The 18,371-nt window shown below is 34.5% G+C and overlaps 2 protein-coding genes across 8 annotated transcripts in view; both read left to right on the plus strand.

The window, feature by feature from the left end:
- Window positions 1-13,313, plus strand: LOC113858807 (protein MRG1). 3 transcript variants are annotated; one of them, XM_027491567.1, is made up of 12 exons: window positions 36-257; window positions 1,156-1,209; window positions 1,442-1,455; window positions 1,871-2,016; window positions 2,965-3,000; window positions 4,356-4,396; window positions 4,759-4,860; window positions 10,451-10,530; window positions 10,613-10,782; window positions 11,244-11,328; window positions 11,416-11,465; window positions 12,300-12,693. In XM_027491567.1, the coding sequence occupies exons 1-11, from the start codon at window positions 120-122 to the stop codon at window positions 11,444-11,446; spliced, it is 897 nt and encodes a 298-aa protein (XP_027347368.1). In that variant the 5' UTR covers window positions 36-119; the 3' UTR covers window positions 11,447-11,465; window positions 12,300-12,693. The 3 variants fall into 3 exon arrangements, with proteins under 3 accessions (XP_027347366.1, XP_027347368.1, XP_027347367.1); XM_027491565.1 differs by lacking the exon at window positions 11,416-11,465 and having other exon boundaries at window positions 1-257; window positions 12,300-13,313; XM_027491566.1 differs by lacking the exon at window positions 11,416-11,465 and having other exon boundaries at window positions 4,762-4,860; window positions 12,300-13,313.
- Window positions 13,214-18,371, plus strand: part of LOC113858806 (probable cadmium/zinc-transporting ATPase HMA1, chloroplastic) — a 17,703-nt gene continuing 12,545 nt past the window's right edge. Inside the window, exons 1-6 of one of the 5 annotated variants that reach the window (XM_027491561.1) lie at window positions 13,214-14,025; window positions 14,115-14,265; window positions 14,364-14,548; window positions 15,513-15,659; window positions 16,740-16,935; window positions 17,929-18,041. In XM_027491561.1, coding sequence (XP_027347362.1) covers window positions 13,519-14,025; window positions 14,115-14,265; window positions 14,364-14,548; window positions 15,513-15,659; window positions 16,740-16,935; window positions 17,929-18,041 — 1,299 coding nt within the window. In that variant the 5' untranslated portion in view covers window positions 13,214-13,518. The remainder of the gene's footprint in view (window positions 14,026-14,114; window positions 14,266-14,363; window positions 14,549-15,512; window positions 15,660-16,739; window positions 16,936-17,928; window positions 18,042-18,371) is intronic. The other 4 variants (XM_027491562.1, XR_003503444.1, XM_027491563.1 and 1 more) reach the window with 4 other exon arrangements.

The following is an 18,371-nucleotide window of genomic DNA, read 5'->3' on the forward strand; positions in this document are numbered from 1 at the left end:
AAACGACCGAAAAATCCAAAAACGGTCCCCAATCGGTCGAATAGGCACTGGTTTTGTTCTCGAACAGCGTGTCGTTTCCGGTTCCCGCCCAGTTCCATTTTGCTCGCTCGAACTCCACCATGGGCAACTCGTCCAAGGACGATTCCGCCACCTCCGGCGACGCCTCCGCCGGCGATGTTCAGCCATCAAATTCTAGTTTCTACTCCGAGGGCGAGAAAGTACTCGCTTACCATGGCCCTCGCATCTACGAAGCCAAGGCACCTCTTGCCTCTCGCTTTCCTTTTCCTATTAAAAATTGTCTTTCGATGTTTTGTTCTCTCGATTTTCTTGTTCTTGTTTCTCGTTTGGAATTTAGCAATTTCGTAACCGTAAGGAAACGGAACCTTTACAGTTGCTCACTGCCTAGTGATCGTCCCGCACTGGGCTTTTTCTGTGTTAGGGATTTGGTTATTGTTTTTGTGTTCTTAATTCTATTTGTTTGTTAAAATAGCCAATTCTTCTTGCTTTGACTGAATTGTGACTTAACGGTTTTTCTTGTTAAGGATAAGTTTCGAAAGGTCTTTCACGGTTTCTCATCATTTTCCCTAGTTTCTCTCTTTTACTTTAATATGTAAAAATACTGGTTATTTTATTGTATTACCTATAATTTTTCTTATGTGTGATTGATTTAATGTTTGCTCCTGGGATTGGTATATGGTATATCCGCTTTTCCTGTCATTATAAAACGTAAGGTTGCTGTGAGATGTTGAATTGAGAGTATAATTCTGGTTATTTCATTGATGCTTGCTATCTTGAAAGGACATTTTATACTTATCTTAAATTAACGGTTATAATAGTTCTGATACCTTAAAAATTAAAGGGTATTTATGTCTTTTTCAAATGAACTGGTAACTCCACTATCTATATTACATATTAAATATAACATTAACAGTAATGATTATTCCACGTATCAAGCATAGAATTCCCTTTTAATCTTTAAGGACACCACAGAAATTACCCTTTTCAATTTATGTCTTTATTTATTTTGTTTACCTAATGTAAGGATTCATAGTAAATAGTAATTAATCACTATTTAGGTGGAGTGTGTTAATAAATCTTTTTTCCATTTATCTTTTTGAAATTTTGACCTAAGTTACTGCATGCTTTGATCGTCAGGTGCAAAAGGCTGAGATCAGAAAGAATGAATGGAGATACTTTGTTCACTACCTTGTAAGTTCAGGCATAATATTTCTTTCCTTATAGATCTTGTTTTAAGAACATTAGTCGTTTCTATCAGTTACTTCATCTCTGGAATGTTCCTTAATTAAACTTGTCAAATTAATGTTTTAGCTTGAGAGATTTGAAATCTAGGACTAGAATCACTTAAAATGTTAATTTGAAACTTTCATGTGATTACAGGATATGCTATTGACTTTTGGTTGCTTTACTTACTATTTTGCAGGGCTGGAATAAAAAGTGAGTTTCTTATCTTTCCTTTGTTTCATTTCAAGTAATAGAGGTACAATTGCAACATCATGATGATGATGGTCCAATCTTTTAGTTTACAACATGTGCTCGGAAATACTACAGATGTTCTTGTGTGACCCAAAATTGGTAAAAAATCATCAAGTAAGAAGCAGAGTAAAACTTGGAAAATTTCCAATGGCAAATTCTCATTTAAATTGCACTGAAAGTGGTGCATATTGTACTTGTTGGAACTTGTGTAACAATTTGCTTACAGGGTCCTTGTAGTAATTGATCTATAGATTTTAGAGAGAATTATCATCTTCATTATGGTTAATTTTGCCAAAACTGTTTGCTATAAATGATAATTATTACTTCTAAAAGGTTACACAGAATCTTTATCATGGATTCAATGTATTTCCAACAGTTGGGATGAATGGGTAGGTGAGGACCGTTTAATGAAACATACTGAAGAGAATGTCACAAAACAACTGGCCCTAGACAAAAAGCAAAGTGTAGACAAGAATGTTAAATCTGGGCGTTCAACTCAAGGAAAGGCCAAAAATTCTATGGGTATGTAATGCACTCTTTCAAGTGGTAACAATTTATTATGACAGTTTCTTCAAGCTTCTGCTTATCTAGCTTGTGCATAATGTGCTTTTGGAAAGGGGGTCTGAAGTCTCCTGGTTTGTGATTGAAAAGATAAAAGGTTTTCTTTTCATTACTTTGCAGCATGTTTGGATTATAAATTCAATTGTCAAACTGCTTTTTAAATTTTACTAAAGGCGCTTGCTTGTACACCTTAAAGCCACCATATTAGTTTGGTTCTTTAGGGGTTTTTGGAGTAGCAGGCGGCACAGAGTAAGGAATTAACTTGGAATTCTTTATGTAGAAGGAAGACCATTGTCATTAATTTAATATTAGTCTTATGTTCTGTCTTTGTCATTAGTTTAATCCCAGTTCACTTGATGTGTGATGAGTAATGACTAATGAGGTTCTCAAAGGGCCTTCATCAACTGAGCTCTGGATTTTTTGGTCAATATTTTATTTTGATTGTAGTTTTTATTCGGAAAAAGATATCTAGACTGTTCCAAAGGGAAAAGTTTGAGATAAAAATCTACACTTATCGGGTGCTTGGATGCAAAGTGCTACTATAGAGTATAAACAATAGCATGTTTTGATAACATTAAAAGAAAGTTTGATTTCCTTCAAAACTAATTATAGGAAAAAAATGTGTGACCTTTGACCAAAATCAATTTTGGCCTTCCTAACAAGCTCTAAAACATTTCTAACATCCTTTTGACATTGTTACAGGATATGCAAACTTCCTTCGTAAGTAAGTTATTCTATTGAAACAAGTTTTCCCCTGTTTTAAATGCTTGACAAAATATGTGAACAATTGCACAGGGACCAAATCCTCATTTTGCTCTTTTTTCCTGAACTGTTGGACTTGGAAAGATTATACTGAGGATACTTCTTTTTGTTAGCTTGAAAATTTTACATTTGCTTTGGATTCTGCAGATGCCAAAGTTGATAAAGAGGACATCAAGAATAATGGTATTCATTAAATTCAATCTTTCACTTTCCTTTTTGCATTAATATTTTTATATATCTATGCAGATATAGGATTAATAGATATAAACCTTTTTCTTCATGATCAATTGGATTGAATTCCTTTTTTGTCTTAAATATTAAGAAGTGAATTTATAGTATTCTGGGTTAAAGTGGTTTTTTTCTATTTGTATGGATTTAATATTCTACTGAAAAGGTGACCCACATAGTTGCTTATTATGTACTGGCTGATTGTTGAATTAGTACTGTAATCTCTGCATTCAATTTAGCGATGTAGCCCTGATAAGAGATAACAGTCAATAATGAATAATCTCTATATGTTAAGTGGGCTATTACCTTTTTCTAAAATTCATATTAAGAAAACCTTTTATGTTGTTTGGCATCGTTCTTTCTTTCCCACATTATTTCTTTTCTAAAGCATCACTTATCATTATTTGTTGCTTTATGTAAAATATTGGTGCATTTTATTTTCTCACAGATGTGCTCCAATTATAACCTGAATTTCAATATGTGATTGATTGCAACAATACTTAATGCATTTAGGTTGTCAATGGAAGCCAGAGCTGCACATCCTAATCTACGGAATTTTTTATCTTATTAAATACTGCTCTATCAATCTTCCTTGTTAATAAGATCTTTTATATAGAAACTATGACTGCCTTCATCTGATCAGACAATATTACTGTTCATTATAGGCCATTATTTTGCTCAAGGCTTGGCCAATAATTGGCCCAGAAATGTTCCATTTGGGCCAAATCTGAATGAGTAATGCAATCCAGCCAGCCTTTACATAATAAATTACATTTTAACATCAAATGCAATTTTATGAATTTTCTTTAAGTCTGTTCTCACTTAAATTTAATGTTTTTGACTTCCTCAACTGTACATTATTTTTCATTTTTATATGCATTTTTTATGTAAGGAATCTTTATTTTTTTTTTATTTTGTTTTTGAGAATTGAATATTTAATTAGTTCTTGGGCCATCTCATTTATATATAGGCCTGGTCCAGGCTAGCCCAATATTTTTTTTTATCGATTTTGTTAATATTAACCCTTGGGATTAGTTTTAAACATCTAAATGTGGTATGCTTTCATTTGAAAAAAACATTTCTTACATTAAAAGTAGTAAAATACAAAAATGTAAGACATGCATTCTTTTAAAATATAAAAACTTGCCATTTTTTTATGCAGTAATTAGCCAGTTGGACCTCTCAAATTCTCATTTGAATGCAATGTTGTTGATTTGTTGAGTTTCAACTTTCAAACTGGTGTGTTCTATTTTCCTGCCATATTATGACTTGTATGTGCTAATAAGTTTAATATATCATATACTGTGCAGTGTCAAAAGGGAAGAAACGAAAGAATGATGCAGGAGTTGAGGTTTGGTTTATATTGTGGTTTAATTATATGCTTGCATGTTTCTTTTATTTCTAAAATCCTGGAAAATTACCATTTGCATTGAAATTCTCTTCATATAATAAATTATTGCTTTGCTTACCTGTTTTCATTTTGCACTTCATAAGATAAAGACAAAATACCAAAATGCATATCAGTTGTTTTAAATTAAGGCTGAAACTATAAGTAATAATAAGATGACGAAATTTGGAGTTCAATCTTTCTTCTGTTTCCTTAACATGGAATACCCTTCCTGTTTGATATTTGATTTGATGGGAATTTCTCATTTTGGCCACTATACCTTTTAGTTGAAAATATTCTTTTCACTGTGGTTTTCTAATCATTAGAAGGGCAGTGGGACTGTTGAGAAGCTTGTCAAGATTCAAATTCCTGCAACATTAAAGAAACAGCTTGTGGATGACTGGGACTTTGTTACACAGCAGGATAAGGTACATGAAAGTTGTTGAATTCGCTCTTTGTGGCTGTCCTTTCATAGATGCTTAAAATGAACATTTAGAGTTAGATTTTATGTACCTTTCATGTAAAGGTTACGGTAGCCTGAAAGAGATAACTCATAACCTTGAGTCAAGTCATTTCTTTTGAAATTAAATGATAGTATTGTGCAGTGCTCGTACAATTTAACATGATACTCAACAATTTGAAACCATTTGACTGTGTTAGGAATGAGGCAAGGGAAAATTAGTTAGATGGACACTTTAGTTCTTTTGGTAGAGACTCCATTGTCATTGTCCACCTTGGATACTTCACCATAGAGTAGGAATTCAGCCAAAGTTGGATCCCACATGTTATTCTGATACTCCGTTGCTGCCAATTGAAACTTGCCATCAGTGTCCTGAACTACCCAGCCAAACACCACAATTGGACCTGCCCAACCCAAATTGACATTCAACTTCATACTTTTGGGGGTGGTTTTTTCCAAGTTTCATTTACAGACTTTGTTTGGTTTTGGGAATTGCCAGTTATATTTTCACTCTGCCAGTCCTTAAAAATGTAGTCCATATTCAACTCTTCTAGATTAGGTGTTTGTTCTTGAAATGAATGTCATTTCAGCGCTTCCAAATGGCCCAGGCAGAATATCATTAGAATCAATTCCATGTTGGGTGAATCTCTCACTTGAAAGGCTGTTGCCAACCAGCGTCTACAGTTGTTTACCCCTTCCATATGTGAAGACTATAGTTGTTAATCTCGGATAGCGGTAAATAGCAGCTGACCCCTAAAATGCTATAGCAGAATAGCTTATAGTAGGATGATCGTTATTTAAAAATTTATAATATGCATTTATAATATTTATGTACACAGAAATTTAATATAGATGCTCAAGAAATTCTCAAGATTACATAATCATCATTCCAAGTAATAGTGTAAAAGTGCAAAATATTACAGCATAGATGTTATATTAAACAAAAAATGCTAAACAAAGCTTGAACAGCAAAACAAAGGATGAACAACAAAACAGATCGTGAATATAAAAGCAAGAATGATTAGTGAATAGTATAATAGAGCTCAAACAGAAAAGCAAAATAGACACCGGAAAACCTGATCTCTCTAGCGAAATGGAGTAAGTGAACCTTTGGAAAAGCTGATTTCTCTTGTGAACAGAAAAGCAGAGTTGCTGGAAAATTTGATTTCCCAGCGAAATGGAGTAGGTGAGGAGGAGAGAAACTGCTATGTTGAGGTTTCAACTTTTCGTGCAGAGAAGAAGAGTGTGGAGGAAGATGAAATATATGTTTTATTAAGGGTAAATAACCTTTCTACCCTTAAAAATAATAAAAAAGGCGCATTTAAAAAAAAAAAAGAAAAAGAAAAGGGTTTCTTCCTTTCCCCATAATTGCACAATTGCACCTGTGACTTCTCCCTGTTTTGGCCGTGAACCACCTGCAACCACCACGACGTGGCAGCAGATGGCCGCTCTGCATTGCACTAGCACTTGTGTTGCTATAGTGCGCTATTAACAACTATGGTAAAGACAAAGGTGACATGAACCACAAAGCTTTGCTAAAATTGCACACTAGGAAGATATGCTTCTATGATTTACATATGTTTTCAGAGCAATGATTGCAATATTCTTGATCCTCTACTCTTTTGGAGAATTAGTTCTACAAGGTAGAATATTTCTTTCCTATCTGTCTATGAAATGCTTAATTTTTGGCTGGATGTTTGGCTTCCAAAGCATTTCTTATGTGCATTAATGCAATCTTTCCTTGAGTTAGCTCAATTAGGTCAAGAAACACTAAAAAATGGTTCATAAAACGAGAGTTATGATCGTGAGATAATTAGAACAAAAATTAAGATTTCAAATGCAAACAATCAAGAAAACCAAAAGAAAGATGGAGAAGAGAACAAGAGAAGACAGTGCCACAAACTTAATTCAATGGAGAATAGAGAATGATAATCTTAGTGTAGAATCGCAACAACAGTGTGAAAAACCCTTGACAGGATCTAGTTAGTGATTCTTTCCGAGAACTCTAAGAGGCACACAAACTCTCTCAAAGCGGTAAATCCTTAATTCTTATTCAAAACTAAAGTTACTTCCTAAAAGTCTAATATGTATATTTATAATGACAAGTGAAACTCTAAAAGGCTTAGTAATCAATTGATCAAGCCCAATAATAATAATAATAATTTAAGTAAAAATTCTAAAAAGTTTTAGTAAATAATATAACTAAATCCACTTAATATAATAAAATATAAAATTCTAAAAAGGCCTAATAACTAATATAGTCCAACTCACTAACCTAAGACATAAGAAATTATTTTATTATATCATAAAATTCTGACTCAATATACAAATTAAAATAAGGATTGAAATTAACCCTAATCTTCCATTAGAACATAAGTGATTAACTTTGAGTTCTCTTCTACATTCTCAGGTGCGGGGTGCCTTGAACATAGTCATCACGATTAGATTTAGGGCTTCTTTGACTTTTGTTGTTTTTGTTCTCGTCATAGGACTTTTAAACCTTTTGTTTTATTCCTTCTTTATCTTCACTTTGAAGAAAGACTTATTTGAGAAATATTGGGATTATAACACTGGTTAAGGTTTAGCAAGGTATTTTCATTTGATGCCAATCTTGGATCTCCAACTGTTTGAAACCAAGGCCTCCCTTGGATTTAGGTATGCATAGAGTATTCCAGACTTCCAGTCAATCCAATGGATTTTTCTACATTTTGTTTCTGGTCCCACCAGAGTCTGACTAGCAAGGATGACATGTCTCTGTATGCTGAAACTGGGATCTTGAAAGAACTCATCACATATGTCAGTATAGCCTGGGCCATAGATTTCAGCGAGGTTTCCTTCCTAACACTAGAAAGTGTTTTTTCCTTCCAACCTTTTACTTTTTTTCGAATTCTATACCCTCTTAAGTTTATAGGTACCACAGCAAGTACCTAGAAAGAAAAGAGGAAATGAGTAAAAAAAAAAGAATAGAACAAAAGAGAAAAATAAAATATAAAGTACTCAATTCGTGGTCGTTGATGGTTACACAGTGGATGCCGGTGTGGTAGCAGGAGCGGGGAGTAAGGAGAAGAATGGGATATCGTATGATGACTATGGACGAAATAGGCCCTTAAAAACCCTAATTGGACCTTCTAGAAAATGACTAAAGGAGAAAAAAAAAAGAGTCTATTTTCTTCATGGCTGCTGTAGCTAGCCATGGTGTGCCGTGGCTATGGCAGCCACAAGACCTTAAATGGCAGACAATGATGTAAAACACAAAATTGGATGGTGAATGGCATATGGCTCAAAATCCGCTGCACCATTCTGCTATGGGGTTTAACAACACTGCTCTTTGGATCTTCTCCCTCTCTATTTGTACAGATAACATACTTGAAAGAACATTCTGCGCACAAAATGAACAAGTAAGGGGATAGCGAGGTTGTTTCCTTATCTTAATCTTCTGTGAGGGACAAACCATTGTTGGGGCTGCCCATTAAGGAGGATTGAGTGTGAGACCGTGGAAACACATATCATGATTAAATAAAAAAACTGAATAGAGAAGTTCATTGCCTTAGGACATCCTCCAAAAAGTTCAACTCCACCTTGTATATAGCCTTAGATATGTCTAGTTTCAATGCTATAGTTCCCTATCCACCCTTTCTTTTCTTCATATGATGGAATGTTTCAAAATTCAGCTAGACGATGTCTCTTATAAGCCTCCTTGGGATAAAATCCCTTTGTTCCTTGCAAACAAAATCATTTAGATAAGGTTTAAGCATATTTGATATGCACTTAGTTACTAGTTTCATGATAATGTACATGCACAAGCTAATAGGTCTCAGGTCCTTGGGGCATTTTGGTTTTTTAATTTGTTACCTAGGAAATGAAGCTTTTATTAATACTTGCTGGCCCTGTGTTATTGTTGAGGATGTTTAGAGCCATGTGGGTTGCATTCTTTCCTACTAGGCTCCAATATTTTTGGTAAAAGAGAGCAGGAAACCCATCAGGTCCAATTTCCTTGATGGGAGCAGTGCTTGTTTTACTTATTCTTCAATGAAGGGATGGTCTAGGACGTACTCTTCCATATGTGAAGTGATTTTATCCTTGATCACATTTCATATACTATATTAATGGGGAGAACAGTGCTGAAAATAATATGATTGTAGAGCAACTTCTATTACTTTGCTGTTTGACCTAGTTTCATTCTTCATTTTTAATACGATTGATCTGATTGTACACGTAGTAGTCAATAGCTGCTGCTATCGCAGCATAGCAGCTCCCTACCACTATTCCAAGTGCATAGTGCCACGATTCAGTTTAGTTGCTGGAGCAGTGTGAATCACAGCCAAAATTGCAGAAAATCGCGACAGGCAGCTGCTATTTGATGCATGACAGAAATGTCAAATTTACCCTTGTTTATTTGACATTAGAAGGTTTTTAAGGGTGGCAATTTTGGGATTTCACTCTCCCTTTACATTGTCAATTTCTGCATGTCGTTTTATCATTCAAACTCGGTACTCTTGAACCCTAAATGCTCCCATCTTCTACTTACTCATTTTTTATGCAACTATAGCATTTTAAATTTTTATAATAGCGGTCATCCTACTATTCGTTGTTCTGCTATAGTGTTTTTGGGTCAGCTGCGCTGCTTTGCTATCTGGGATTGTCTATTATGGTTGCACATCTGTAGCATTGGCTTTTTGATGGAAAAAACTGGTTTTTTTATCTCCTTCTTGGAGCCATGTTGCACATGAACATTGCCTCCATAGAATTTTCCAAGTCCTTTCTTCTCTTTATGCTCTCTTGGTCTGGATTCCACCTTGGTGCTGTTTGTAACTTTTTCTTCACATCCTTAATCTTTCCTATGATGGTTACCCACTTCAGTACAAAAAAGTGATGGCTTCTCTAGTGGCTTCCAGCCTCTGTTAAATTGATTCCTGGTCTCTTTCAAGCATTCCTGAAGCAATCCATGCAGCCTTCCTCTTTGACCCAGAACTCTTCAAACTTGAATAATTTCTTTCTTTTTGGTTTTGCATCTTCTTGTACCCTCAGAATGTTGATTTTGATGGGTACATAGTCTGACCCATAAGGGTGGAAGTGCTGGACAGTTTTCCACTGAAACAAGTCAACAAAAGGCTGTGATGCCATCCTCATATCCAGTCTGTCTTATGTTGATTTGGAAATGAACAATTTGGATTTAACCAAGTTAGCAACAATAATCTTTATTTAGACTTCCTTGCCCCACAATCTGCTTAGTTTTTCTGGTTCTGGTGTGTTATCATACCTTGTATTGAAATGCAAATATTCTGATTTCTTAATTTTCTGTGCAAAGTAAAGATATTTTTTGCAGTCAAATTCTATGGTTGAACTATTAGATTGCTGCCCCACCCATGTTCTCCACAAGGAATACATGAGCTTTTCTTTCTGGCTTACAAAGTTTGTCGATGGCATTGTTTTGGTTCCAAAGCACTGATTGGTTGTTTAACCTTTTAATGTTTAGCTATCACTTTAAAAAATTAAGCCATATTTTAATGTATGAACCAGCCCATATTGTGTTGATTTGTTGATATTGGTCCCTGCAGCTTGTAAAACTTCCTCGTTCACCTACTGTTGATGAAATTCTGACAAAGTACCTTGACTACAAATCAAAGAAGGATGGCATGTAAGAAATGATTGATAAATTAAAAATTCAATATAAAGTACCTCGAGTAAACTGTGGACACATTACTTTCTCTTGAATACAGGGCAGCTGATTCAATAGGAGAAATTTTGAAAGGAATAAGATGTTATTTTGATAAAGCATTGCCTATGATGCTCTTATACAAAAAGGAACGCAAGCAATATAGTGAAGCAATTGTTGATAATGTATCTCCTTCAACCATATATGGGGCTGAACATTTATTACGCCTCTTTGGTATGTTTATTGCTTTTTGCTGCTCAAGTGTGTGTGGACTTGTGCTTTCGTTTTGTCTTGGGGTATTTTTTTCTTGTTTCTTTTGTGGGTTCTTTTTGATTTAGTATTGGAAGAATGCTGTCATCTTTATTTGATGAAAGTATAAAATTTTAACCTCTCTTAGTATTTAATATTATGTGGAATTTTCAATTTTGATCCCATTAATGTGATATCTACTAAATAATCATCTGGTATTGAGTTACCTGAACTTTTTATGTAGCTGTAAAATTTTAACATTTCTTATCTTTAATGTTTCCTGGCAAGTTGCAAGAATTTAGTTTTGGGTTCCAATCCATTAATGTTTGAATTTGTATTTCTAGCCATTACAATCTGGTACTTAACATTACCTAGATCCACATACCTGTTGGATTTTTCATAATATGTTCTGCAAAACAATTATAGATCTTTCATTGTGCTTGCAGTCAAGTTACCTGAGCTTTTGGCTTATGTGAATATTGAAGAGGAAACATTGAATCGCTTGCAGCAGAAATTGCTCGACTTTCTCAAGTAAAAACCAAAAGCCTAATTCATTATATTTAGAAAATTAAATACTGTTGTCCTGAATCCTTATTGAATTCTCTTTACTTTTTGAAGTGTTCTGATACACACTGGCATACTGCACTAGTGCTCTCAGCCGAAATATGGTGAAACTGTCACATTCATTCATATATACTAATGTATTTAGTAATTAGTACATCTAGTCTTCCTAACCTTGTCTACGGCTCATGATGGCATTACCATCTAATTAAATTTCCAGCTAGAGATTAAAAATTCAATTTTAATTCCTATCTGTTAGGTAGGGACTTTGGTTGTATTATTTTATTTTATTTTCAATCAGCTCAGGCTTTTGCTGCTTTGTTATCCTGGAAAAGAAAGAAGTATGCTGCCATGTACAAATTATTTCATAATGATCTATTAATATGCTGTCATTCTGTGATAAAAACGAATGTCATCCACATACATCTTGAGATCCACATCTGTGTAAAGGATGAACAGGTGAGCTTTTCTAGATGCAAGGATTTGGAATATAGAGTAATGCTAGCAACACATTCTCTCTAACATTCTTTTCATTATTGGCTTAAATTTATTGAAAATTAAAAAAGTATGAGATAAAATATTAATTTAGGAGTGAGAAAGAATGAGACTTACATAATTTTTGTAGTTTTCAATAAAGTTTAGTCAATAGTAAATAGTGTATTAGAGAACATGTTGCTAGCATTCTTCTTGGAACATAATGTCAGAAATTTTACTTTATCCCCATTTACATACCGATATGAGGTGATGATGTCATATTTTGGTGATTAAGTGAATAAATCAGTACAGTACGTTCCCCACCGTAATTCCCTTACATTCTTCCCCTTTTGGTTGGGGAATTCATTTCTTCCTCAGGCTCAATAGGGTAAAAGTTTATTTTGATTGTTATGTTTCTGTATAGGGTTTTGCTACTGCTGTTGATTTGGTAAATAAACTCATTGCAGGTTTTTGCAGAAGAATCAAAGTACCTTCTTTCATTCAGCATACGATGGCATCAAAGTCTCCGAAGGAAAAGGAAAGGGGAAGGATGAATGAGAAGCAACATACAATGTAGTCTTCATCTGTTGTATTCTTACTGATTGGCATGTAGACAAATGTCATCTTTCCCTTGAAAAATTCAGGGCAGAAACTCCATTGTTGTTGTAACTTTAAGAACATTGACTAATTCATTCTTTGATTTTTCAAGTTTACGTATCTTGCAAATGCTATACAGTTGAAACCTTTGATGACTCTGATAGATGTTTCTATTATGACCATTTTAGGTCTGGGATGAGCAAAAATAGTGACTAGTGAAATCTAGTTTGGCTTGGTTGTTTTATTGCTGGCCTGGAATAATAATGTTGTGGGGCTAGACCGACCCATTTTTAACCGGGTTGCACACAAACTGAGTGAAAAAAAGTACAAGTATGTTTAGTTTAATTTTTTACATTTTTTTATAATTATAAAATATTTCATTTTTATTTTATTTTTCCTTTAAATATTTATTTAAAAATGAAAAGATGGATTTTTACATTATTTTTACTGTTTCTTTTAAAATTATTTAATAATTAAAGAGTAAAAATATGCTGAAACTTTTACAATTAATTGAAGTAGCAAAAAATAAATAAAAAAACTTAGGTTAAACAGATCTTCTCCCTTTTACATGTTTTTGTATCTTCATAAGTTTTGTAAAATGAAATGAAAAATCATAGATTTGGTGATTAAGATTAGAAGAACATAATATTACGTTATCGTTTAATGAACTCAAGTTGCCATATTTAATGTGTTTTTATTTATAATTATTTTCCTTCCTGTACCCGTCTTTTATCAATGAAAAAGAAAAATTAAAATGGTGTAGTATTATAATTTCAGAGTTTTCACGGAATCATTCCTTTTAGTTAGGCCTCCCACTAAAATTTACCGATTACTTACCAGGGACGGCCCTCACAGCAGCGTACCCAAACTATTGGAATGAGCACACTATGTGGTGGGGATGGCGTGAAGAGTAACGACGAACTTAATGGTTCATTTTCACGCCTTAGTGTCCCAGAGTGAGTGAAGGACCGGAACAAGAATTAACCACTGCGCCAGAGCCAAAGGTCTCTGATTCTCTCTCTCTCTCTCTCACTTTTCTTTCAACGACGATGGCCTGAAGTATCTCCTCTTCCAAGTTCCAATCTCAAGATGGAAGCGGTTACTTATCCAATCCCCTCTACCAAATTCCAACCGCTTCATATTTACACCAGAGCTACGAGAATTCGATCCTCCAAGCTCTCTCTTCGCTCGCCCCCAATTTCAATCAAACCTTTGTATTCCTCCAAATTTCTCATTCTCCATCACCACAGGCTTCGTTGCGTCGCTGAATCCACCAGTAACCACCACCATCACTATCACCATCACAATCACAATCACACTGATCAGAACCACGACCATGAACACGACCATGACCACCATCACCACTCGCACGGCATCGATGGCACTAATCTTACAGGGCCTCAAAGAGCGATTATCGCGTTCGCCAAAGCCACCAGATGGATGGACTTGGCAAATGTCCTGAGGGAGCACTTGCATCTCTGCTGCTTCTCCGCCGCTTTATTTGTCGTCGCCGCCATTTGCCCTCATACCTTGCCCAAGCCCCTCGTCAAGCCTTTCCAAAATTCTCTCATCTTCGTCGCCTTTCCTTTTGTTGGGGTACCAAACAATATCTCCCTCCATTCTCTTTTTGCTCTATTTCTTGCTTCTTTCTGACTATTTTTACACCCTGCGTGTGTTCGTATCAGGTTTCTGCATCGCTTGATGCTCTTATTGAGATTAGTGGTGGAAAGGTGAACATCCATGTATTAATGGCAATGGCAGCTTTTGCGTCCATATTCATGGGAAACTCTTTGGAAGGAGGGTTACTTCTTGCCATGTTTAATCTCGCCCACATAGGTGAGCTAGTAATAGAACTAACACTATCGTTGAAATGCGTTTAACAAAGTAAGGTTCACGATTCAGTGTAGATTTTCTTACGTGCATGGTGTCTGCAGCCGAAGAGTATTTCACCAGCCGTTCAATGGTTGATGTTAAAGAGTTGAAAGAAAATAATCCAGATTTTGCCCTTGTTCTAGATACGAATGATGATAAACTTCCCAAAACATTCGACTTGGCATACCAGAGGGTTCCTGTGCATGATGTAACTGTAGGATCATATATTCTGGTTGGGGCTGGTGAGGTAAGTTTTTTAGTACATTTGTTGCCTCCAACAATTTTGAAATTTGAATTGGTTCAATTTTACTAAAATTTTCTTCATATTCTAGAGGAAGGTTAAATCATGTCAGTTGTCTTTTGTTGGTTTTAGAGGCTTTCAAAATAGATAAGAAGTTTTTACTGCAATCATTAACTGGAATTCATTACAATATACCAAAATAAATAAATTATGATTAAAAAATTTATATAGAACATTATACGTATCCAAAAATTGAAAGAAATATTTTAAACTATAAGTAATTTTGTCTTGTGTGCATTGAAGCCCTAAACTATTGAGATATTTTAACTAATGGGCTTCAGTGGTATATATTATCTTTCTTTGGTACAAACAGATTTACCAAGTCAAGTGTGCACCCTGAATCAAATTAAGTTGTGAAATTAGTTTGGTAGTATAAATGTTTTTCAAGACATCTAATTAGTCTAAGGATGTTAAAATGCATCTAAAAACATGTGGTCAACTGCCTATGAAGGATATTGTTTTTGACAATTTTATAGTACTTATATCACTGTGGTCTGAAAACATTACGGAGCAACAATTGGAAAATTTATTTTGGAAAGACTGCCTGCTAATCTTCTCACAGTTCAGTAGTTATCTTCAGTCAACTCCCTTGCAATATTGTGTTTTCATTAGATAGTAAAATCCAATGTCTCTTTTCCTCTGTTGTTTTGGGAGCATTCCTTGTCCTCATGTTCTACGTCTCCTTTTTCTCTTAATATAGGATTCTTTTACATTATTAACCCTACCCTTCCCCTAAAAGAGAAAAATAAATAAATATATAAAAATAACAACATAGTATTATTTTCATTAAAACCTCAAGTATATTCTAGTACACAACACAGACTCCTACAAGCTCATACATGAACAATTTGGAATTTCAAGTTTTACACAGCAGACTATTGAAGTATAATGGGGATGGTATTGTGATTAGTCTGTGCCAGTAGATTGTGAAGTATTCCAAGGCAGTGCCACAATTACTATCGAGCACTTGACAGGGGAAGTCAAACCTTTGGAGGCCCAAGCTGGAGATAGAATTCCTGGTGGTGCAAGGAACTTAGATGGGAGGATAATTGTGAAGGTATGTTGCACATCAATGTTAGGGTATTTCAGCAATTATTGTCTATTTTATTAAATTTCTAAGTTTTGCGTTCATATTTACGTTGGAAAAAGTGCTAATAATGTTGGTAGTTTGACAACAGAAATGGCAATGGCAGTAATTGTAGCTGGAATGTATGATAATTTGGTGACTTATCATGATGGTGATGGATGATTCAGTTAAAAGAATAAGGTCAAACTCTTGGTGTAATGGGTGGGAATCAATAGTAATAAAAAGGTGGCAGAGGCTACAGTAGTATAATTAATCTTGTTACACTTTTGATGATGGTTTTCTGATTATTTATGTTACAAACATGTAATTATAGTAATGCTGTAAATAGAGAAGATTATTTTTTTGTATTTGCGGTAAGAGTAATGCTAGCAACACACAACACACTCTTTTTGTTATTGACTAAAATTTATCGAAAATTATTGACTAAAATTTATTGAAAATTACAAAAATCATGTAGGTCATACTCTCTCACTCCTAATGATTTTTTTAGTTTTCAATAAATTTTAGTCAATATGTGTTAAAGAGTGTGTTGCTAGCATTACTCTTGCGATAATTAGGTAACTATATATTCTTATTTAATTCTTGTATTAATGTTTCTTATTATAAATATATATTCTGCTGTGTAGTTTAAACACACGGATTCATCTTATGTCTCTTGTTCCTCTTCCTTCTCAACACTTTATTTAGTAGTATAACTGTAAACTTCTCTAGTTCTGCCATTGGTAGGTGGTGATTGAGATGATGGCTTGAGTTGGTGGAGTTATTGATTAATTAGAGTTGTTGTATGGTTCAGCTGGAAATAAATTTCTTTATTATATTTTTGGTTATTAATTGCGAGTTTCACGTCATTAATCATATCTAGGTTTGAGAATTTTTGTTTTCATTGCTAGTTCTTAGATATGTATGGATAACTTGCTAGAGATTGATGCTAGGTTGCTAGTGTTAGTTAGTCTTGTTCAACACTTCATCTTGTTTCTGAATTGGGGCTTGTCCTGTTTAACGTGTGATTTTGTTGGAAACTGACCACAAGGTACAAAATTAATTGATCAGGTAACAAAAACATGGAAGGAATCAACTCTCAGCAGAATTGTTCAATTGACTGAAGAAGCACAGTCAAATAAACCTAAACTTCAAAGGTGGCTCGATGAATTTGGTGAACAATATAGCAAAGTTGTTGTGGTGTTATCAGTTGCTATTGCTGTTATTGGGCCACTTGTATTTAAGTGGCCATTCATTAGTACTTCTGGTAATTTTTGAATTCTTTTACTCTTGTAGTGTTGCATAACATTGTTTATAAATTTTTAAAGTATACTATATGCCATTTCCTTTTACTCTTCTCCTTTAGTAATCATTTGAGAAAAAATTGGAATTAAAGTAGAAAATAATGGAGATGAAGCTCCTTAAAAGTTTCACACAGTGGTAGCCTTTTGACTGAAATCATCAAGTGTAGGGAAAAGAACAAAAGTTACGAGGGAGGTTCTGCAGCTACACAGAATATCTCACTGCTCCCCAAAACATTACCATTTCTTAAATCTTTCCTACGCCTTTCACACTCCTCTCCCTCACATTTTTTCCACCCTCCCTATTCTTCCTTTCATACACATGCAGCCGTCTTGTGCCTCCATACACTAGCTCTTATGTCTGTCTTTGATAGTGATAGACTTGGGCAGGGGTGTATCACGGTTGTACAAGTGGTACTAAAGTCTTATGAAGTTCCTACATATATATTAATGTTATACTACAGCCAAAATCACTAATTTTATAAAGTTCTCAATGCCTGTGTTCTCCATTTTGTTTTTATGAAAAAAGGAAATAGTATCCTAAAATATGTTGTTGCATATCCGATAGAACTAGACCAAAGAAAGAAGAACAAAAAACGGAATCAAGAAAAGAATTGTGTATTATTGGTGTTGAACCTCTGAGTTAGGGATTTGGTACCCCACACAGGAAAAAAATGATTACAACAGTATCACTTACAGGAATTTGAGAGCCCGATCTCTCCTAGCCCAAACCTAGGTGACTAACTCCATACCCGCCCCCCTCCACTTTCCTTTGTCCTATTTATTCTCAATTAGTAAAAACCATTGTAACAGTTACATCAGAGTCAGTTAATATTTTTTTCTGACCTGGGCCCCACTTTTATTTTTCCTAACATATACTTTCCTAATTAAAGGTCTAACAATATCTAAATATTTTCTAACTCTCATATGTCAGCTTATTTAGTTTCTGATTGATGTAGCTTGCAGAGGTTCAATTTACCGAGCCTTAGGGCTTATGGTGGCAGCATCACCTTGTGCCTTGGCTGTGGCCCCCTTGGCATATGCAACAGCAATCAGCTCCTGTGCCAGAAAGGTATCAATTAGCTACATGGAGTGTCTAAATACACAACGTCTGAATATATTTCAAATTTAACATCATATATGAAATTTCTATTCAATTCTTTTAGTTTTTTCCTTTTACTAATTACTGATCAAGTGTTATTCTAGTGTTTCAATTATGAAGTATATGCACCATTAATATGATTTCATGTTCTTCATCTGTGTTCATCATTATATTTGCAAGAATTATAACTCTGACCTTTGAAAATCCTGCTGGTATACTATCTATTATAAGTTATGCTAGCAATTCCCTTATTATCCAAAGAAAAATGTATAGTAAGAGACTAGAAGATAATGCAATCAA

The sequence above is a fragment of the Abrus precatorius genome, unplaced genomic scaffold (genome assembly GCF_003935025.1).
Source record: "Abrus precatorius isolate BTA unplaced genomic scaffold, Abrus_2018 Scaffold2, whole genome shotgun sequence".
Lineage (NCBI taxonomy): Eukaryota > Viridiplantae > Streptophyta > Magnoliopsida > Fabales > Fabaceae > Abrus > Abrus precatorius.